Source organism: Egretta garzetta, unplaced genomic scaffold, assembly GCF_000687185.1.
Source record: "Egretta garzetta isolate BGI_Z169 unplaced genomic scaffold, ASM68718v1 scaffold169, whole genome shotgun sequence".
Taxonomy (NCBI): domain Eukaryota; kingdom Metazoa; phylum Chordata; class Aves; order Pelecaniformes; family Ardeidae; genus Egretta; species Egretta garzetta.
Genome location: NW_009260798.1, coordinates 627,349 through 650,383, shown reverse-complemented (window position 1 = coordinate 650,383; position 23,035 = coordinate 627,349). Strand labels below are relative to the sequence as shown.

The following is a 23,035-nucleotide window of genomic DNA, read 5'->3' as shown; positions in this document are numbered from 1 at the left end:
TTCTTTTTTTTTTTTTTCCCTATTGATCATTATGAGCTTTCATGTACCTACCCGGAAAAAGGACTACCACATTAAAGATAAAAACTTGCAATAAAGATGCTTCGAGAAGAATGTTCTTATGATAAATTTTGTGACATGTAGCGCTGTCAATAATTTTAGAATCACTTTTGCATGTGGTTTTCTTGGCTTATTTGTTTCCTACCCAACTACTGAGAAGACATAGGCTTTCAGAGAAATACAGATGTGGGGAAAAAGTATCATGTATTCTACTGTCTGTATTATAATTACAAGCAAATTTTTATTCAGTTCAGAGCTTTTGGTAATTGATAGTGATAGCTGAAGCTAAAGTTTCTGGTTGATCTTGATCCTTTAACATCTACAAGCCAAACATACCTGTTTCGGTAATTTGAGACCAGTACAGTTCTTCTAATATGTTTCTGAATTAAAACATAGAAAGCACATGACTTAAAAAGCTGTCCAATTAGATATAGTCAGGGTAATAAAAGTAACTGCAAAATGACATGTGGGAGACTTAGCTTCTCTGATTTTTTCTAGTTAGACCTGTGTATTACCCAAGTAGCATACATTGCTTTCGTATTCTTCTTTGCTATCTGTACCTGATAAAATGACTTGCAGAAGTCCTGTTTTGGATTTGGGGTTTTTTTAATCCTTCATCTTAACATGATGTGATGTGTAAAGCGATTTTTAAGATGGAGACTTTTATAATATTTAGGTACAGTGCTGCTGAAAGGCCCTACAGTGAAATAATCAGCACCTTTCAAAATGGTTATTTCTGTGAAAATAAATCTCCTTATCTGAGTCAGTTTGTCAGGTGGAAAGAATGCAGCTAGAATAGATCACACTGTGTAAGATTTATTTTTTGCACCACTATTAAGTGCTGGTACTCTGACATACTCTTAAGTGCTTGTGTATTAAAAATAATTGAGGAAAACACACATTGTACAGATGCAGTGCAGCTTCAGGCATTACTATGAAGGAAATGTCTGTTCAGTCACAGCCATGGGCATGGGATGTGCCCCTCCTTTCCTGTGCCACAGAACCTCATGTTTGCAATGTTTTCTTCCTCAGCTCTCCCAGAAGCAAAAATGAATTGAATACTACAGTGCATTTTTTAGTTGAGATGGTAGGAAAGCAGTTGCAACGCTACCCTTTATATTCATTCCCTCTCTACCAGAGTCACTGTGTCTGCTCCATGCTTGTGTGAGATGCTGCATGTTTTGGGTTGCTAATTTGCTATTTGAAATTACACCTATGGGTATGGGTGAGGTTTCATGAGATGCTGAGAAGGCGATTTTCTGCTGACATGGGCTAAGCTTGTCTGGCCCTTTGAAGGTTTATTCACCTCACTAAACTGTTAGCAGCAAGAAGCAATAATTATTTAAAGCTCCCTTGGTAAGAGTATTGGTTGCTATGTTCTTGCCACCTTCTGAAGCTACTCTTTAGCTGGACCAGTTTGCTTTTCTGGATGCTCAGATGAGTGCTGGTGATACAAAGAAGTTTGCAGAAATGTATCACAGGGCTTATTTGAGAGGAGGCAGGGAGATCAGTCATTTTGGTGGCAGCAGTGGCAGTGTATTAGGTCAGTTTATGCCACCCCCATGTCTTTTTTTTTTTTTTTTTTTTTTTTAAATGTATTGTAATTGCTGGTGTAACATCCTGGGAAGTGTCTAACCTAAGAATGTAATGAGCAGTTAGAGCCAGTAATACCAAGTAACTACCTGTCCAAAGGAGAAGCCATTTACTTGTTGTTTTTTTTCTTTTTCAAACACTGAGGGGTTTGCAAACTCAAAAACTATGTTGATGTTTGCAGTACTGACAAATCATCAGGCATTGTATCTTGCAAATGATTGAACCTTAAACTATGTTCCTTGATGTGCTGCATGTGTCAATGCAAAACTAATTTTGACTAGTAGAAGATGCCAGAACAGTTTTGTTCATTAGAAAGTAAAGCTGGATATTGAAGCTGGATATGGCTTAGCTGAACTCGAAACACAAGTTTGAATCAAACTCAGAACTCCATAGAAATAGGCAAGCCTTTTGTCCAGTATCACTCTAGGTAGTACAAGCAGGATCCCTGAATGACTCATATGTTATTGTGCATGTAAATTACAGGGTCTCGAGAGAACTGGAACTTTTTTTATCTAGTTTGAATCAGCTTAACTATTTTTTTATTTCTGTAACTACAGGCTAATTGTGAGAAGCCCCTGTAGCTGCCTGTAAATAGAATTCAGTGGTTCAAGACAAAGCCATTTGCTTAGTTGCCTGCAGAAAGGTTTCCTGAACCAGCAAGGATAACTGCGGCAGAAGGCATGACACCAGGAACAGGGCTTTACGGACTCCCTCCTATTCCTAGAGTGGAACCAGAGCTCTCTTATCCTAAATGTGATATCTCATCTACTTTTTTTGCAAAAAAATGGGTTCCTATGAGTGGGAGATGCGGTTTGTTTTGTAAGGAAGCAAGGGTGCTTCCAGGAATCCAGAATATAAATGCATGATGCACAGTGCCTTGCTCCTGCTATGGCACTTCCTATAATCACTGATGAAAGTAACCCCCGGAAGCTTTTTTTCACCCGTGATTAGCAACAAAATTGTCTTTGACTGGAAATGTATTGTGGAGGTCTTCTGTCACTTTTTTTTTTTTCCAGATTTGCATGCAGTTTTTAGGTAAAAAAGTCTTTTAATATGTACTTTGCTATTTCATTTTTATTGCTCCAGAGCAGTGAACTTGAACCTGTTATGAGCATAGAGGAAGGGTGAGGTGTCCCTGCTGCAAGGAGTTCACAGCTGAACTTGAAATAAGTGATGTGTAGGAAAGAGTAAGGGCAAAGTATGTGGTTTCACAGCATCTTGCATACCAGCACATTTTTCCTGCACAGTGTGGCTGTTGATTGAAGGAGTGAGCTGTCAGGGGGCCTGGCAAATACAGCTGTATTTCAGTTAAGGGGAAAAGGGGAGGGGGAGAAAAGCTAACTTAAGTTTTAATGTCTCTTTTCTTGTTAGGTGTACCCTAGCTGATTATCAGGAATGAGCATATTTGAGCGGAGCTGACAGCGTGCACTTCTGCGAGCACGTATTTGTGACCATATATAGGCACATACAGTGCAGAAGGTCGGGCTTTTTCAACCAGTGTCAGTTCCGATGTGCCAGGAACAGGAAGAGTGGTTTGGGGGCATTTGAATTCACTGCGTACAACTTCTTTAAAATAAAACAAACTTCAGAACATCACAGATTGGAAAAGGTAGAGAAGTAGGATTCTTCTAGGTATCTGGTGGGTGTCATGCCTTGACAGAAATTGGATTGTGAAATAATGGCAGAAGTGTGAAAACAGGGCAGATACAGCATAACCAGCACAATTCTGTACATTACTACCTCTGTGCTTGCGTGATCTGAAAACTGCAAGTACTGTAGAAACTGAGTGTAGGCATTTGTTGATAGACCAATTGTTTTAATCTCTAGCAGAATGAAGAATTAGGCATTCTTATGCCTCATGTCCATGCTCATCACATATAGCAAACCTGTCCTTTTCTCTTTCGCTAAGGTTCTCAGTCTGAATTTTTACCTGAAATAGTTTAGTTTATAACATCAAAAAGCTTGTAACTGACGTGATGGGTAGCATTTGGCTTCACTTAAGTAGAGCAAGTAAATCTTGCTAGCTCTTGCCTACTGATAACAGACTTCCATTGAAGCGGGACTGTGACTGGTGTGGATGTGAAAGTTGGATAAAGAGAAGACCCGCAGTGGGGAATGCTTCCCTTCTCAGTGGTTCAGCAGTCTTCTGTATGATCTGTCCAAATTAATGCTCAAACCTGCATTTTTTTGCATTCAGGAAATTTAATATAGCACATGTGCAATTCCTTACGTAGGCTTGTGGCAAAAGCTGTTTGTAAGACCTGTTTTTTGTGAACCATTGATGATCGGATGTTCTGGATTAGTGAACTCTGAAGTTTATTGTTTCTTGCAAGCTGCTCTGCAGACATTTAACTGAAAACAATGGCTGTAAATCTAATCTTGCAAACTACATCAATAAAACACTGTCTTAAACTTTAGGTGGTGTTTTGGGAGTAACCACAGTAGCAAGTGGAGAAACTTCAGGTGATTTCTCAGTGTTGGCTTTTGAGTTTTCTAAAGGAATACTCAGCTGTAACCTAATTTTGTTACTAATTTTTTGTTACTTGCTGATGCATGTATAAGGCTCTTGTACTGCGTGTGAAGGTGCGGGTCTCTTGAATCAAAAAGGTTTTGTCATTTAGACTTTTAAAATATTATGTTTTTTTCTGTTTTGTCTTGTTCAAATCAGTTCTAATCAATTTTTGGAAGTCTCAATGTATTGAATAACAAGCAGTGGTTTTAACTGTAATGCACCCAATGGAAGTGTTTTCTTAAACAGTTTTCAGCAAAAATAACTTCCTATCTCAACTGGACTATATTGCAGTTGATTTTTTTGTGTGTCATTTCAAGTAATATGCCTTTTGCTATATATACACTTTTAAATATTTTCCTTTTACCCATAAGCACCACATTTTATATGGACTTTGTTTAAATTGTGCTTCCTCAAGTGATAGCTGAGCCAGTGGCTTTTTGCTGCCAAAAGGGGGAGATCTTCATCTCATTGAGGCTCATGAAAGTGTTTTCACTTATCCTTCAGTATCAGCCTGGTTTTGGAAAACAGAGAAACCTCCTTTAGAGCATTTATTTCTGGAAAAACTCAGTGGCAATAAAGAAAACCCATAAGTGCTTTTCAGTTCTTATGTGTAAAGTGAGACTACTGGATTTAATTCTTCTATATGGGCTTCTTGTACATGTGAGTTGGGGAAATACGGCTTTTTCAGAGACTCATCTCCATAGAAAAGTTAATTTGGTTTAACTGCTGAAGAAAAGTGAATTAGTTTTAAGTGGGTTTCACAAAGGTAGGTTAGCAAAATGTAGAGTGTGGCTTAGCTGACAGACTCTGATCTTCTAAGACGCATTAGGTTTTTTGCTTCTGTAAACAAGAATGTACTTTATACTTCTTGATGAGATGTTCATTGCAAATTCGCGTGATTGTGTTTCTGTCCTATAAAAAGTGGCATCTGTGATGATTTATCACCCTGAGAAAATTCTCATTGAGGAATTGAATTTCCTAGTAAAATACTCATTAAAAGCAGTGTTTAGGCTGGTCTGTCCTGAGGAAGCATCTGTTACTATTGAATACTTCTGAATGGATATTACTCATACGGTAGCTAATCTGACTGATAAGCTTACTGATAGACAAAAAAGAAGCAAAACCAGTTTTACATTAACCGAAACAGCTGACAGTGAGGTACCATTCCAGTTTTAGTACAGACATTATATCTCACCTTACAGATATTACTAGTTTAAAGCACATGGCCATTCAGAGTGTAGTTTGGACACCCAAGTTTTACTTAATTTTGTGCATTTGACCAAGTCTTGTTTCTCTGCTTGCCCAGAGCTAACCCGGCCTTGGCAGGGGTAAGCAGTCCCATTCATGTCCTGGAGTAGAGTTGGACCCAAGCAAAAGTGTCCCTTCATCTGACTTTAAGCCTGATAGTCATGCTGAAAGCACAACTAAATACGTGCTCTTAAGTGTGAGGCCTAAATTCCAGTCCTGGTAATGGAGCCTTGGAGCCTGTCTTGCCCTTCTCCTTCACGAGTACTTTAATAGTACTATAGGTTAGCTGTATTTCACATCCTTTAGATTGCTTTGGATTGAGCATTGACCTGTGTACAGAGCACCCTGACTTCAGCAGGAGAGATACGGAGTATGTCCTCACTCCAGAAAAGTGTACAGACCCGGTGGTTGGGGTAATCTCTGGCTAATGCAGATGAGTTTACATTCCTCTGGGTCAAAGGAGACAATCCAAGTCATGTTTGCTTCTTATCTAGGCAAGCTGCCATCGAAGAAGATGCTCTTGCCTCTCTGTGACTCTTGAGAAGAGTAAACCCTGTGGCATTTATCTCGGCATAATGCAAATTTATGTTTACATGGAAAGAGGAGTTCTGATCTAGGTATTTGAAGCAGCAGATAAAGGCTGTCTGCAATCCAGAATGTAGCACTCAGTTTAGAGAGTTGGGAGCTGACAGCCTTGCCATTTCCATTAGCCAGCCCTGAGTGGCTGTGTGCTGACTGTTAGTGAGCAGAAAGCTGCCTGGACTAGTCATTTGGGATCTCACTGAGGTTTGAACACTGCTAGTGAGGCAGCTAAGCACTCTCTCAGGGCACTCAAAGCTTGAACCATCTCTCATGGAAGGATGTTGTCTGAAACTTGGGCCCTGTCAAGAACCTGGGGCACTGGCTGTATTGCAACCCTCAACTATAAAAGCTAATTACAAATCAGTTCAAGAGCTCTAGCATGCTCAGACAGTTCTTCTGTAGTTTCAAATATATATAAAAATGTGTAAATGCAAAGCATTCTTTGGTTATTTTTAGGTATTTGTTAATGGAGTGTATGGTTCTCAAACACCTTAATTTTAAACAGGAAGCCCAGAGAGTGTAGGCACTGAATCTCCCAGCTCTTTGTTCCATAGAAATATAACCGAAGGTATTAGATACGGGAACTACGGTTCGGGTAGTATCCTGTATTTGAATAGCAACATATTAAGGATACAAAAGAGCTTTGTATGCCTCCTGAACTTAGATAACTGTAAAGTGTGAAGGATAGGAACTAGGAACTTTTGTCAGGTTAAGTTAGGAAGCCAATATTTATTTAATTGTTTTTATAATGGGTCCCCTTAACAGTTTAAGGGGGAAAGAAGAATGAATGAAAGCAAGTCTGCTGAGTGACATTCTATAAGTAAGGTAACAGTTGAAAAGTTTTAAGGTTGCTTCACATTTTTTAAAAAAAAAAAAAAAGCACCTTTGTATTCCTTTTGCAAGCACATGTGTCTGCTGCTGTGCGATGAACCGGTCCAGCGAACTGGTCTAAAAAAGAAGAAAAATTACCTTTCTAATTTTGTTCACTGTGCGGTTGTACAAGTGCTTCTTGTGCAAGGAGAAAGAGGGGAAAAAGCCAGGGCAGGTGCACATACTTTTTAGTGGAAGTACTGGCTTATGCAGAGTTTTGTCTGCAAGAAGTTGTGGCTGAAGGCAATTGCTCGAGGACTTGCATTAAAGACATTCTCAAGGTGTTTTTTTAAACTTTATCTGCAGATACTGTGGTACTAAGAGACCTTACCAGTAAATGCAGGTGAAATTATATGCTTTAGTGTCTGTGCAAGTGTTTTTAAGCTTATGTAATCTGTCCATTACTGTCTAGCTGTGGGCCTCTTGGGAAGTTCAGAACCACAGGATGTGTAGTAAAATCAGAGGAGAAGCTTTGAAGATTGAATGTATCTTAATCGTGGTTTTCGGCTCTGGTGGAATGTGTTGATTCCCAGGCATCCATGGACTGATTGAAATAGTTTGGGAATCTATTCTTGATCTTACTTGTTTTATTAATCTTTTTCTGTTTGCCAGTAATACAAAAAATGAGTCACTCAATTTCTCTGTCTGCTTCCATCACATAGAACCTCCTCTATTCTGTTTGAAGAGGTAGAACTTTATATTCCGTGTTTCTAACAAAGAGTAGTTTAAGTAGTGTGAACAAATATATGAAGCAGTGGGAGTTGTACATTTTCATGTCTGGGTATTAAAGCTAAACAATGCATCATTGGTTTGAATAGGAATGAATACAAGTATATACAACCACATAATTGTTTTTTTTATTTAAGGTGCGTATAGCAGCAAAATTCATAATTCATGCTCCTCCTGGGGAATTCAATGAGGTGTTCAATGGTAAGTATCTGCCTGCTCTGTCCTTTCATTTAAGGCATCTATATCCAAAATTGATTACTCTCCAGAATTTCATTTAGCAGCTCACTTGCTGTAAGAGCTGGTTTTGTAGTTTGGCATAATAAGCTTTGCAGTCACAAGACAGCTTAGGGTTTAAATGCAAAAGGAGGGAAGTACCACTTTTCTTTGTGATGTGAGAATGAGCTTTCTTTCTGGTTTTTTTTTAATCAGTCATGAATTTACAGTTGCTAGTGGTTTTGTTTGGAAGACGGGTGTGTGTTGGTTTTTTTTTTTGGTTTTTTTTTTTTTGTTTTGTTTTTTTTGTCTTTGAAAGACAATTACATTTTTTAACAGAAATTAAACTAGCTGAAATTAAAATGGGTTTTGATTTTGGTTTTTTTTTTCTTTTAAGAAGGAGTAGCATTACAAATACTTAACCTTGAATATACAAAGGACTACTGCTTATTAACAGTTGTGGAAAGAATATTAATCTTCTCCAAACATCTTTAACTCTTAAATTCTGGGCACACTTCATTTTACTGAGTGTATTGGTAAGCTGAAAGGAAACTTGAAATTAGCTTCTCTCAACTATTGTTGCCTGAGCTTTACCCAAGATGATATTTTTCTTTAAAAGTTACTGTGTTTGTCTTGAATCAAGATACATGGGCATACATATTGTGTAAGAAGGCATACATTTTTGTAGCTGTAGCTTACAAATAGCTCTGGTGCTATTTAAGTAAAGTAGTAGTTTAGTATACTAAACTTTTAGTTGGCGTCGGGCTGGAGAGAGCTTAAATTTGTTAAAGAATGTAATGGTTTTAGAAGTACCGTGTTCTTCAGTTAAACTGTGACCAGCTGAGTATTATTTAAACTTAGCTTGTACTGGATTTGTGAAATGAACTGTTAGTGAGCAGCTCATTAACTCAGCTCCCTGAAGGTTAATAACATTTCTTATAGCAGTACTCCTATAAACATTATTGTTAAGCTAGTTCATAGTTGCAACTATCTGCTCAGTAACGGAGTAGAATATGTTTGAAGACACACAACAAAACATTTGATCATAAATGCACGACGAGCATTCAATGAGATTCAGACTGACTTCTTAGAAAAAAGGGAGAGAGAGCTTTAAATTCCAATTCTGTAAATTGTGAATTTGGTTTTTTTTTTTGATTTGGCATGGGGGTTTTTGGGTTTAGGGTGTGGGGTTTTTTGTTTCAGGTGTTTTGTTGTTCTGTGTTTTGGTTTGGGTTTTGGTTTTGTTTGTTTTGGTTTTTTTAAAAAAATACTTCAAATATATTCCAGATTTTTTTTTCACTTGCATGATATCATGGAAATCTTTAGAGGAGTTTAAAATGTTACAGTGAGAATAATGATCAGTTAATGATCAGCACATTAAGTCGTTATTAAAACACTGCCTAGTAAACAATAAGACAGCAAGTCAAATGCATAAATGACAATTTACTGCAGAGCAAATAGGAAGTCATTCCGAGGAGAGTATTGACTTTATTCTGTACTTGTATGTTTCTTGTATGAATGTAGAAGACATGGCATTGTGATAAAGAGTCATTAAGGAACGAAAGCAAAAGTGGTAGACAAAAAAAAAAGTACAACACATACCATATTAATGTCATCAAAATACAGTAACCTCTACTATCAATACAGTGTGAGGGATTTGGTAGTTTACATCTTAAAAGTGAACTCATTTGAATCTTGTGCTGTTCTTCGGAACTTCTCCAAAAACTAGCTTGACAGATTCCTAGAGCTGTCACACAGCCTGTAGAATATGGCTTATATCTGCTTACCAGATTGTGTTGGAAGGGATCCATTTCCATACTACTCTTCTGATTTTGTTCAGTAAAAATTACGAAATACAAAGCAATAGATTTCCTATCTAGTAATCCGTAGGGGGTGGTTTGGGTTCTTTTGTTTGTACAGTCTGTTGACATTTGTTATGTGACTGAAACAAGTTTCTGAGTTAACTGTACTTTTATCTTGTAAACTTCTCCTTTCAGATGTTCGGTTGCTGCTTAATAATGACAATCTTCTCAGGGAAGGAGCAGCCCAGTAAGTACCAGATGCCACATACTCAGTTGCATAAAAGCAAGATATTTTTCAGTAAGACTTTCACTGTCAGTAAGTGATTCGTTTAAAAAGATGTGTGCTTGGCAAGTAAAACGCTATTATGTGTGTTGTGCATCTCTGATCAGTATTAAATTTTTGGCAGAGGAGAGATCTATATTGTATCCTAATGATTAGAGCAACTGTTTTGGAAATGGGTGACCTGGATCTTGGAACTAGTCTTCACCTTTTTGGATTTCATTTTCTGTTTCTTGCTAGATTTTATAGGCACTGAACATCTGTAAGATACTGCTTCCTTAGACCCTACTTTTATATCAAAACATTATGCCTACTGTATTTTATGCCAAAATGAGTTTCATCTGTAAGAATGGAGATGTCTGACTTAAGTAGGTGTTGTGTATTAACCTGGCAGGCAGCTAAACACCACACAGCTGTTTGCTTACTCCCCCCTCTCCCCAGTGGGAAGGGGGAGAATGGGGGGAGAGGGGGAAGTAAAACCTGTGGGTTGAGATAAAGACAGTTTAATAAAACAGCAGAGGAAAACAATAATGATAGAAGAATATACAGAACAAGTGATGCATAACGCAATTGCTCACCACCCGCTGACCGATGCCCAGCCTGTCCCAAGCAGTGATTGCTGCCCCCCCGGCCAACTCCCCCCAGTTTATATGCTGAGCATGACGCCATGTGGTGTGGAGTAGCCCTTTGGCCAGTCGGGGTCAGCTGTCCCGGCTGTGCCCCCTCCCAGCATCTTGTGCACCTGGCAGAGCAGGGGAAGCTGAAAAGTCCTTGCCTGGTGTAAGCCCTGCTCAGCAACAACTAAACCATCAGTGAGTTATCAACATCATTCTCATCCTAAATGCAAAACACAGCGCTATGCCAGCTACTAGGAAGAAAATTAACTGCATCCCAGCCAAAACCAGGACAGTAGGTTGGATCCTGTGGAATTTAAACTTTATCTGTTCCTCCAGTTTCTGTGTGATACTGTAAGGCCTCTGTGTTTGTCTATATCGGGTTACTTTTGAACATAAATCATTGTGTAGTGGTGGTTGGAATCTGTAATATGAGCGCTGAATGAACCAAGAATTTGAGCTTGCTAGGTAATGAAGCATTGATATTTTTTGATGCATCATTGCCCAGATTATTAGTTATTATTTAAATGTCTTACAGCTACTAAGAAAAGAGATTGTGCTTGATGCAGGCTTTTGGTGTTTTTTTTCTCTCATAGTGCATTTGCACAGTACAACTTGGACCAGTTTACTCCAGTAAAAATTGACGGTTATGATGAACAGGTATGAATACAATTAAATACTTGCAGTGTTCCTTAAACTGTTGAAGATGTTCTGGTATTGGAACATACCTTGGCAAGAAAATAAAAAGAAACGTATCTTCCCTGCCAAAATAGAGAGATTCTGGCCCTCTGGTAGTACCAGTTCCATAAGCTAATCATTTAGAGCATATAAAGAGCTTGGAATTTCATTCTGTGGTGTTGTCCTGAATTCAGACAGACCTGATTTGGAGCTGTAGAAACAATTTTCCCCATCTTTAGTAGTAGGAGACATGAGTTTCTGTATTGCACTGTTTGTTGCAGTAGAAGTTACCCTCTTACCAATTCATGGTTTTGGTTTGGGGCTTTTTTTTTTTTTTTTCCTGAGTCAGTGTGTCATGTTAGCCTCATCTTCTCTTGCTATGTATGTATTTTGTTTAAAATGTGAATCTTTGGATATGAGTAAGTTCCAGTTAAATGTAGGATATAATTAGATTTGACATGGTATTTGTTTTCTCTTTATTCAATAGAAAATGTTATTAACTAAAATTTTATGATACAGGTTTTGATAACAGAACATGGCGATTTGGGAAATGGAAAATTTTTGGATCCCAAGAACAAGATTTCTTTTAAATTTGATCACTTAAGAAAGGAAGCTACTGATCCTAGACCCCACGAAGTTGAAAATGCCATAGAATCCTGGAGAAATTCAGTTGAAACAGCAATGAAAGCATATGTGAAAGAACACTACCCAAATGGTGTCTGCACGGTGAGTACTAAATTATATAACCACTATAGATAGAAATGTAAAATAAAAATGTAACTCTTTGTAAACCAGGAAGATGGGCAGTGTCAACTGTAAAGAATTTAGTCCTCTCAAGGATTCATACAGGGAAATAAGGGAAAGCTTCAGAAGTTTAATATTTCAGCTATTGGATTACTAGTGCGTGGTTACTGCAGGTCATAGCAAAGACTTAATTCTCGGTTCTGAAGAATTTTTGTTTAAATTTCTTAAAGCATTAAGACCTTCTGTAGACTACTGCAGGTTGATCCTGGTTACCTCGCTGGTTACTTTAAAAAAAAAAAAAAAAAAAAAAAAAACACAAAAAACCAACAACAACAACAAAAAACCCAGCTAAGATACAAATGACTGTTTTGGCTTGGTTTACTGCCAAAACTGTCAGTAAACCAAACTGTTTTCTCGCTATCACATCTCTTATATATGAAAGTGCTATATTCTTACTACCAGAGTCAGTGGATTCTGATGGCTTCTTAAAATAAAACTTCTCACTCTAGACTAAAATAGCATTTCATTTGCTGTTAGGAGCCCTATGACTATTTAAAGTTCAGCAGACTGATCTAATGATAGCTGTCCTGTGCTTTGTATTAACCTGACCGGAAAAAAAAAAATCAGTTGCTGAGTTTGAATCTGATTCCCAGGCAATCAGATGAGTTCCAGCTTCTGTAAAGGAAACCAGTTCACTGAGATAATTTTTCGTTAGTGTTTGATTTTAGGGGATAAAGCAGAACAGAGGACCAAAGCCACTCTCTTCATCATCTTTTCTCTAGTCTGTAAAGGCTTAAATCATCATTTAGTTGTAGAATAGCTGGTATCTGAAACCCAGCTGGTAACTTATATTTTCACAGTAGTCACTGTTGTAGGCCTAAAATTCCCATAGTTGCAGAAAAATGAGTTTGCAGTATATAAAATTTCAGTTAAGATGCTTGACCTTCAGATTTTCTATTCTTACATTTTTCTGCATTGTAATATATACTTTAATGTTTCATGTACTGAATATTATGTAAGAGCCATAGTGGTTATAAAATTAAAGTTTACAGTTCATGTAACGTTAATAGAACTAGGTATCTCCAAGCAGTTTGAGCAAGACAGATACTGAAACTTTAACTCTGTTTTTGCTTGTTTGTTTTCATTTCTAATTAAGGTGTATGGTAAAACAATTGATGGACAGCAGACCATTATTGCATGCATAGAGAGCCATCAGTTCCAAGCAAAAAATTTTTGGTGAGTTTCTGTATGGATACAAATACGGTAAAATACAGCAAACGGAATAACTTCACTAGTGCTATTACACTGATAAACCTTAGTTCAGAGAAGGAGGTGTGTGCACATCTTGCATGTGACCTCTTTTCTTCCTCCACCCCAAGTTTTTCTGCCACAACTATGTAGAATTCTCTTCCTTTGTGGTAAGTAAAATGGCAGACTGCACGTCTGTATCTCCTTTGCAGAACTTTGGGAACTTTGTAAAATTCCTTATGACTCTTTCAGTTTATCACACCAGCACCAATACCCACGCTTCTGTTCCCTAATACAATTACTTCTGCTTGTGTTGCTTCCTTTGTGACTGACAGAATAAAACCAGCTCCTTCTAGTTTGCATGTCTCAGAGAAGGAAGGTGTGACCAAATATGAATTTACTGTGGGACTTGAATCATTAGTTTTCCAGTGAGGTAGATAAGGTGATCTTGGATAAAATGAGCTCTTACAAGCTGCAGCTTTATTATTTTTATTTTTATGTTCCGTACTTGGTTGAAAGATGTTTTCCACAGTCTGGAGTGAACTTTGGATAACTCCTTGCTGGAAACTGGCCAGACTTGAGATAAATATCACGGTATTGGATTTGGGTTAAGGAAGTATCTCCTGAAGATAGCTAATATATGCAGTTGTCTGAAGAAATGTATTTCATTATTATTTTATTTGCTATTTTGCATCTGCCTGAAATTATATTTAGTAATCCCATGAGTAATGAATGGAAGTGCAGAAATTTTTGTTTTCTTTCGCTGAAAGTGAATATTACATACACATAGTAATTTCAGCATGTGTCTGTATCAGATGATTTGCCCAGTATACTGTTCGATAGATTTTAAGTTCATTTGCACAGTTAATAAACAGGTTTTCCTACTGACTAGTTAAGTCTGCATGTTTTACATCGATATTCAAAATACCTTGAAGTAATACTGATTTTATTTGGAAGTATGAGTGAAATTTGGTATTCCAAATAGTTACTTTAATATTATAGTCTTTATGTTAAAGAAGAGAAACAGATATGCAACAACCTTCTATAGACAGAAAATCTTTCTTGAAAGTTTTCTTTAATAAAGTTATGGTCAGACATCTATGGGTAAATATTGACCATGTTTTTAAGAGTTTTACAGGGGGATGGTCAAACTAATTCTCATTCTCAGCAAGTTTTAATAAATGTATATTGATTTGGGGGACTTGGGGATGGAGGAATAGATTCAGAGTTAACCAGGCTCCTCAGTTACCTAGCTGTATGTCTGGATATCCAGCCCAAACTGCAGACCATATTTATTCTCAAGGTATCCCAGCTTTTTAGGCATTTGGAAGGCTGGCAACCTACTGTGAAAGCAGGTTTGTTGGGTGATGGAGAACTAACACATGCCAAAGGAAAACATTCTGTGAATTTCTGAAACACTATCAACATAGTAGTATAGATGGTTTATTAAAAAAATGTGAAAGGAGAGGAAGGACAGTTAATCTCTTAGAAAACATCTGAAGTCAGCAGAGGCAAATAAAGTAATGATATGTTGTTTTTATTTTAGAGCATTTCCTACAGAAGGATCCTCCTGAACTTGAAATCTTTTCTTGGAATAGCATCTTAAGGACAAAAAAGATATCCCAGAGTGGAAACATTGTGGTCATCTTAACTTCAAGGACCGCAAAGTGCCTAAGAAGCAAGCAAACCTGTTAGCTAGTCATTGAATCCTGTGCATCTAAAAACTAATATTGTACCTAAAATGTAGTTCAGCACATAAACTTTCTTGGAAGTAATGGGTCAGTCTTAAGGCTACCAGTAACATTAGAGTTGGGTCACCCGTTCAGTTTTCTTAGAGATGCCAACCAGCTTCTCAATTGCCTTAGTCTGAATTTTCAGTGATAATCTATAATTTGGGTATTGTCTGAAATAATAACCAGTAGCTTTATAATTGGGTTAATGTTGTTAGTTAATATTGAAGTCTTTATCTCTTCCTCTCGCCTTGTTGAATGCACTGGAATCTACACCTAACAGTAGGATTTGAACTCATAGTATCAGCTTTCTTCTGTAAGTGCAAACAAAGGAGGAATCGAGACAGCTGCAGTGCATTCTTAATATAGCTCTAATGTACTAACCTTCTAATTCACTAACCTCATGACTAAATAAGAAAATGTCTAGTCTACAGGAAAGAAATCAGGTGAAACTGCAGTCTCCCCATACTGTTTTCCAGATGTTTGAAACTCCCTTTAAGCAATTTGGCAAGGATATTGAATTTGTGGAAGGAAACTGGAAGGAAATAGTTGTCCTGGAACAGAAATGCTAGAAGAGCTGAAAGGCCTAGTTGCAGTTCAACACAGTGGAAAGTCTTGCTGCTTTAATGTTCCTTCCATTCAAGTTTTTCATAGCCTGATGTGAAGTGTGACTTTGGCTGATCCAGGTCCTGGAAACAAAATATTGACTGTATGTGCCTAATTAATAATAAAGGCAGGAAAGAACATTGGAAGCTTTAGGTCCTACTGTTAAAAGGTCCTTACGAATAAATATCCTTGGTCTACATCCAAAACTGAGGATAAATATTTTGCAAAGCTGTTTTCTTTCCGACTGGTTACGGGGCTGAATCTTTATGGAAAGATTGCGGTTGCACAGCATATTTCATGCTCTGCTTTCCTTTGACTGTCAGTTGTATGTTGGGGTTTTTTTCTTAAGCAGTGGGGTGACATCTGATTTCTACCTTTTTTTTTTTTTTTTTTTTAAGGAATGGCCGTTGGAGGTCAGAATGGAAGTTTACTATCACCCCTTCAACCACTCAAGTGGCTGGCATCTTGAAAATTCAGGTATGCTTATCTCAAACTGTGTCCTGATCAGTAAAGTCTCCAGTTATTATCAACAGAGATTCAGGCCAGTGTATTAAGTATTCTAAGAGAATTTGGGGACCCAATAAGCAAAGCAGAGATTGCTGTTCAGTTGAGTGTTAGTGGCTTAATTGTGTATCTACCTAATCCTTACAAACACAAAGTATGTGTTTAATGTAATGATTCAGAAGGCTTCAGAAGGTGTATTAACCTCAGCTATGCATATACCTCTTTGGTTTCCTGTTTCTTGAATTCACAGTGGCACAAGCCTTTCCTGAGGGTAGGCTCTTTCTGAAGTAGAACTTTATTTCTCTTTAATTGACAATAGCAGGTTTTTTTCATGTTGCCCAACCTATTGTTCAGAAAGGTGGGAACCTTTGGGTTTAGTCATTCCACCATCTGAAATTTTTGAATCCGGGTCTCTCTCATTCAGAATTTGCCCTTCCTGTTGGCTTTAGGGCATTCAGAAAGGAGATGCTGTCCAAGCCGGAATTTTTTTTTTGAAAGGAAGTCTGACTGTCATGTGGTAAGCAGGAGGACTTGACTTCCTGGATTGGTTCCCTGGAATGTGTACACATATTTAGCAGGAGTTTATTAAAACAATTCTGGGATCAGGGACTAAATTTTAGTGCAGTCTGGCATTCAGTGTAGTACTTTTTTACAAGACATAGTCAAGTTCCCTTTTCCTGCTCTTCTTGTGCCCCCATGAGTTTTGCATTTCCTTACTGCTCAGTGACTTGACTTCAGAAGTAGGATGCAATGGAATGTTTTTCTAGGCATAGCCTGAGGCTAGGATGTTATTTTAGGATGTGATAGCTGTGTTCAGATCCACCCAAGCAGGGGGCCTGTATCCGATTTCCCATTCTGGAGCAAATTCTGTAACATCTGGAACAATAGTCAAAATGTGGACAGCTGTTATTGCATTGTTGGATCAAGATGGCCATGGTAAGCATCCTAAGTAACTTCTAGGCTTCTCAAGACATTGGAGAATCTACATAAACTGTCACTTAAATCCAGCTTACAGCAAAACAGGCATTTGCTCCACAGCATGCACTTTTTGTTAAATGTCTTGAGAGATTTTCCAGAACAAGCAGGGAAGTGTCTACCTAATTCTGGGAAAGGTTAGCCCAGTAGCCTAGAAAATAGCCTGACTAGTGAATGTAGTCAGGTTTTAATCTGTGTCTCAATTTGGGCACCAGCTGATTTTGTCTTTTATTACTATTTCACATAGTTAATCAAGACATTATTTACATTCATTAAAGACTGTCTTTTGGGGAGTGATGAAAATTTTTACTTTGTGTAAGAACTATTTCTTTCACCAAGGAATCTTGAACTCAGTTTCAAATTTTTAGAAATTGAGTACAACTTCTTCAATCTATGTGGGAGTGTTCCCCCTTTCCCTCTCCAAACAAACAAAAAAAGTGCTTTAATGTTTTTTTTTTTTTTTTAAGGAGCAAAATAATTTTCTAGATTATGAACTTACTACAACACTAGTAAAATTTTCACAGTACTGAATTTCAGTGTTGTTTGCAGAATCTTTATGACACCAATACAGGCATTGCCCTGTTTCTGATAAGCCCTTTTACAAATGTGCTGGCGAAAATTCCAGCATCACCTGCTGTCGTCAGGTGTTTTCAGTACTTTTAAGGTCATTTGCACAATTTCCTCCCTTTTTTGAAAATCCTATTAATAAATTCTAACATAGGTGATTCTCAATTGTCTTAATCTCTTCCATTGTTTAATTTTCTTTTGATTATATGTAAGGGGAAAACTGCAACAGCAGAGTCTTTTAATAAAATTAAGACCCTGTGGTGCTTGACATGCTCCAACTGTGCATGGAAAACAACTGATAAGTGTACTGGTTACTAATTTTATCTCTTAGATAATTTGTTATTCTCATCCCTCCTTAGTTAACCTTTCCAAGAGGTTCTGTTCATAACCATCATCCTTCTTGTAGTCTTCTGAACCCAGACCTAGCATTCTAGAAGGATGTCAGCAGTGAGGTATAGTACAGAACAGTTACTTCTTGTATTTTGTATGAGATATAACACATCCCAGAATTAGCTTTGACTCTTCATCACTGTTAAGTTTTTAGGCCTGAGTGTTTGCCAAGAATGTGAATCGGTGAGACAGATCAGATTGTTCATACTGATGTTGGCCTGGGAACACAGGGGAGGTTTGGGCCCTCTGCAGTGGGTTGTGACAGGGAAGGGGGGAGATTGGTACCTCTCTGGGTTCTGCTGTTCCATTGACAGGTCTCAGAATTTTACGTTGAGTAAGCACTTTTCATCTTTTAGGAACCGCATTGAGAAAGGCTGGCAGAAGTTTCACTCAGTAATGTTTGATTTGAAAAGAAGCTTATTTTATGGTTAGGATGATTACTTCTGTTGGAAAACAAGTATTTGACATTAAGTAAAATAATAATGCAAGATGACTCGTAGGAAATAATGTCTTTCTCGTATAGGAAACCTTTCTTTTGCTTGGGTATTATAGCCGTTTTACTCTGGGGGGGTTTTCTATTATTTATAAAATTGATGGTCTCTTGCACACATCATGATAGTAATCTATATGAAATTATAGTATTGTGCATTAATCTCCAAATTAAAATGTTATTTTGCCTAACAGGGTGAGGCATATTCTTCAGTTCCTCATAACATCAGCTATGTTGACTTTATCAAAATTGTAAAAATCTTTCAAGATCTGTGTTTAAATGTCAGTGAGCTGCATAACAATTGTGCATCAGTTATTGTGAATGATTACATGTAACTTTATATAAGCTTCCTATTCTTGAAGTTTTCCAACAGTTGCATTAGAAACTGAGTGTTTTCAGATCCTTCCCATTTGAATTTAGATGTACTAAACTTAGCTTGGGTAGAGTTTTACTGGTCTCCTCTCCTGCAAAATAATCAAGAAGTGTGTTCTGTAGATACAACATTTCAAGAGTAAATAGATTTCATTCTGCTGTGCTATCTAACCTTGGCAAACTTTGTCCCAAAGAGCTCCTTTGTCTAGATAAATACCAGCTTTTGCTGAGAGCCATAGCTAATAGCGGAAAACATCAAAACCAGGCAGATCTAGAAAGGGAAGTTTAATGTTGCGCCATCCCTAGAAAACAGTTTGGGTGAAGCAATAAACAACATCACAAATCCTGAAGCCTTGCCAAAAGTATTCTGATTTTTAAATGTATCTTCACCATTTCAAGAGTTTCTAGGAAAGTCACATAAATAGGATGTCATTGTCTTCATGATGTTAATCAAAACCTTGGTGTAGTGGTAGAGTCCGCAGTGTTAGGTTTATGGGTGGACTCTACGATCTTAAAGGTCTTTTCCAACCTAAATGATTCTGTGGTTCTGATTCTAAACTTGTTGGCGTGAAATACTACTTAAGGCACATCAACACAAAAATGTTTCCAGAGCAGCTTCTTTACTATTCCCCCTCAAAAATATTTAAATTCTACGACATTTTAGTTTTCCATTTGTTTTTTTTGTTCTGTAACATTTTATGTGTGGTTTTGTTTGATTCATACAGGTTTGTTATGATAAATACTACAATCTTTGTTTTCCTTTATGTTGCTGATCTGTAACATTTAATATGAGGTTCTTTGTTTAATTTTCTGTAGGTTCACTATTATGAAGATGGTAACGTTCAGCTGGTGAGCCATAAAGACATACAAGATTCTCTAACGGTGTCTGTAAGTGAACTTTAAAGACCTTGGTGTGTATACTGAAGTGACTTTTTAAATTAAAAAGAGAAGCAAGCTTAAAAAAAACTTGGAAGTTTTGAGGCTAGTTTGCTCTTCTGCATGAATGGGAATTAATGTTCTAATTTATAAATATTTTGCATGTGATATTTACTACTTTATGTTATTACTGTTTTTTAAAAAAGTAAAAATAAAATTAATGTGTGCTTGCATGTGGTTTATATAAGCTAAATGAAATTTGATTGTAAATGTTTAATTAGCTTGCTGTTGGTCTTTCTGCACTTCTGCTCTATTTAAACTTTGGTCTGCAGAGTGACCTATAGAATTAGTTTTTTAATATGAAGGAGTTTGAGTTATAATAATGCACTCAAGTAGTACAGTCTCTAGGAGATTGCCTCCTTTGTGCACTGGGAGAAGACCAGTACACTAAGAATAGTAAACAAATGCTACCAGTTGAGACGCAGTAGTGGGTATTCTCCCTTCGTTTCCTCCCTGTCTGTAACTGGTGCTGTCAGCCTCTTGCTTTTCTGTACAAAAAGCCCTTTCAGAGATGCTTCGGCTTGAGAAGCATAACACGCTTTATATTTAAAGCATAATTTTATTCAATTTCTTTCCAAATGGATCATTATAGTAATGAGGAGCAGACAGTAAAAATAAAAATTGTTTGGAAATAGTACCAGATGTATCCTTTAAGAGTTGTTAATGTTGCGACATGAACAACTGCTGCTTTTGAAATAATGCTGCTCTTGCCTAGTGGAGATTGTGTTTATAAACAGTAAGATTTTCTGTTGGAGCGTTCTTTAATAAAACTTAAGATAGTGCGGTTAAGCTGGCAAAGGGAAATAGTGGAATTGAACAGTAGAAGTATTTTAATGATAATGACTAGTAGTGACCAATTTGGCTCAGAAGCTCAATTCGTCAATAAAGAACATTGTTTGTTAATATAAAGCGAGGCTTGTTGGCGCTTCGGTTGCAATAGCACCAGAAAGAATGGAGGAGTGTGGTGCCAACTGATAATGCTTCTGAAGCTGTAGATATAAAATCACTTTTGACCCCCGAAGCGAAGGGATCTGTTTAGTCTTTCATTCAGCTAGGAGCTGCTCCAGGGAAGACTGAGGAAGAAGTTCTCCTTTCAATATCTTTTGCTTCACTTTCTATTGGGAAGAAACTTAATCCTGTTCTGCAATTTAGTAAAGCGGCAGAAGACCGATGAGTAGAAAAACATCTTTTGCATAATTTTCCTACCTCCTGCTAAAACAAAAGCAAGTGTGTTGCTGATTACCAATTTTTAGCCTTGGCTGTGAGCTTCATAGAGGGCAGAGGCAGTACAGGTTCTTATTTCACACAGAAGGAACGGTAGGTAGATTAAAAGCAGCACAAACAACTCCAATTTTTTTGTTGTTTAGTAGAGAAACAATTTTGTAGCATCAGCGGGCACAACTGAAATAAATGACTGAAGAGTTCTCTTGCTGCTAGAGCTACGAATATTTTTTTCTTATCCCTAATCTCTCTCTGAGCCAAATAAGACCTCATACCCTTGAATACTTGCTTTCATTAGCAGAGCCTGTGAAGTCATTGCATCGATTCACTGAAAAGTTAAAACCCTTTAATTTGTTCTACTTGGTCTCTGCCTCCTCCTTCCTTTCTGCGGTGTCCAGGAGCACTTTCACAGCTGCTAGGTGCAGTTTTACTGAAAGCTTGAACCTGTTGTAGTTGCAGCTGTCATAGCTTTCTCCCAGACTTTGCCTCTGTAGGCGTGAGGGATCACATGGGGCAAGAGCACTCCTATCTTTCAGCAGTGTCTGCAAAAGCACCCTTAGGAATGTCTCCAATGCCAAGTTGGAAGTTTTGAAATTCATGAGCCCTCACTTCCTTCTTGAGACTTCTTTCAAGCACTTCAGCTAATTTGTCTCCAGATTGACGGGTCATTTTTTATTTTTGAAACAAACATGCACTTGCATACTTAAGGATGAGGCCCAAGGCCAAGAAACTGTTTATCAGTCATGATGAAATTTGGACATTGTGGTGTGTTGCACCCTCACTTTTGCAAGGTGTACTTGGGGATGTTTTTAGAAGATCGGGTATATAAATTCTAATGTTTGCCTCAGTGTCCAGATTCAGAATGTTTAGAGGTGAACAAATTTGTTTTGAGTATTTTGAATGTATTTTGCATACTTCTGGGCTAGCTGGTGTTCTTGAAGTTTTCCTGAATTTGTACTGGAAACTTAGCATTGATTATGTTAATATCCATACTTTGCATGTTTTTAGAGATTTGTGTGTGCGCATTGTCATATTTCCAAAGGCTGTTCTGTTTCATACATCTTTTTATCATACCATAGAACTTTAAATCAAAATATGTTAATGACCTCCATGGTAATCTTTATGCTTGCTGCAGTTGGACTGTTTTTATTTTTTAATATAATAGTAATATAAATATAATGTGGCATATGCCTTTGGATGAATGTTTTGTTCAGTTTTGCTTTAGCCACTACATGGTCATGAGTTCTCATGGAGGCTACCTGACGTATCTCATAACTATAGGAAAGAAATATGATCCAACTGGTCTTAGAAGCATGCTGTACATCAGACCTAATTCAAATGCTCTTTTTCTAGAATGAAGCCCAGACAGCAAAGGAATTTATAAAAATCGTAGAGGCTGCAGAAAATGAATATCAGGTATGTTGGCAACAAACACTATATCCTTACTCACATGTGTAACATCACCATATTCTTAACCAAAGCTAGTATTCTATAATTAGCAAGGTTTTGATATTATGATAATGCAGTTCCACAGAAGTATAGATTGCATGCTGCTATTAACTGTATCCTCCCTTTCCGTACTTTCTGATGATTGCACTCACCTACTTAACGTTACATTAGAAGTCATTTTTTTTGAGAGCAGAAAAGTCCCTAGCATGATCAAATTGGCAATTCTGATCTCTTTCAGCATTAGTGCATTCCTTAAATGGAATTTTTGTACAGATTCTGTTCAGAGGCTGCTCTGTTAGACAGCTTTGCTAAATACGACTATAGGCATTATCCATTTCAATTAGTCATTTTAAAGTTAGGAAAGCGCAACTGTTCTAGATATCCTCTGTAGAAGTGGATTCATGTTCATTTAGGTCTTGAACATAAGATAAATTTCAGATACCATGTTCCGTCAGTTTTAAAAAAAAATGCTCTAATAAAAATTTGGTAAGTGTGTATCATATGTGTTATATTCAAGTTCATACAATGTTGTGGACTGACTCTACCATCCCCACAGGAAAAACAGTGGCAGACTTTGGTGTATGAAATTAATGACATGTGAGCTAACTCTGATCAGCAATTTATT

The 23,035-nt window shown here is 37.3% G+C and overlaps 1 protein-coding gene across 1 annotated transcript in view; it reads left to right on the top strand.

Moving 5' to 3' along the window:
* The window catches only part of CAPZA2 (capping actin protein of muscle Z-line subunit alpha 2), a 43,944-nt gene that overhangs the window by 19,677 nt on the left and 1,232 nt on the right, over positions 1 to 23,035 (top strand). Inside the window, exons 2-10 of the mRNA XM_009646803.2 lie at positions 5,717 to 5,823; positions 7,729 to 7,792; positions 9,802 to 9,853; positions 11,097 to 11,160; positions 11,698 to 11,904; positions 13,079 to 13,158; positions 15,905 to 15,983; positions 19,621 to 19,692; positions 22,315 to 22,377. Coding sequence (XP_009645098.2) covers positions 5,717 to 5,823; positions 7,729 to 7,792; positions 9,802 to 9,853; positions 11,097 to 11,160; positions 11,698 to 11,904; positions 13,079 to 13,158; positions 15,905 to 15,983; positions 19,621 to 19,692; positions 22,315 to 22,377 — 788 coding nt within the window. The remainder of the gene's footprint in view (positions 1 to 5,716; positions 5,824 to 7,728; positions 7,793 to 9,801; positions 9,854 to 11,096; positions 11,161 to 11,697; positions 11,905 to 13,078; positions 13,159 to 15,904; positions 15,984 to 19,620; positions 19,693 to 22,314; positions 22,378 to 23,035) is intronic.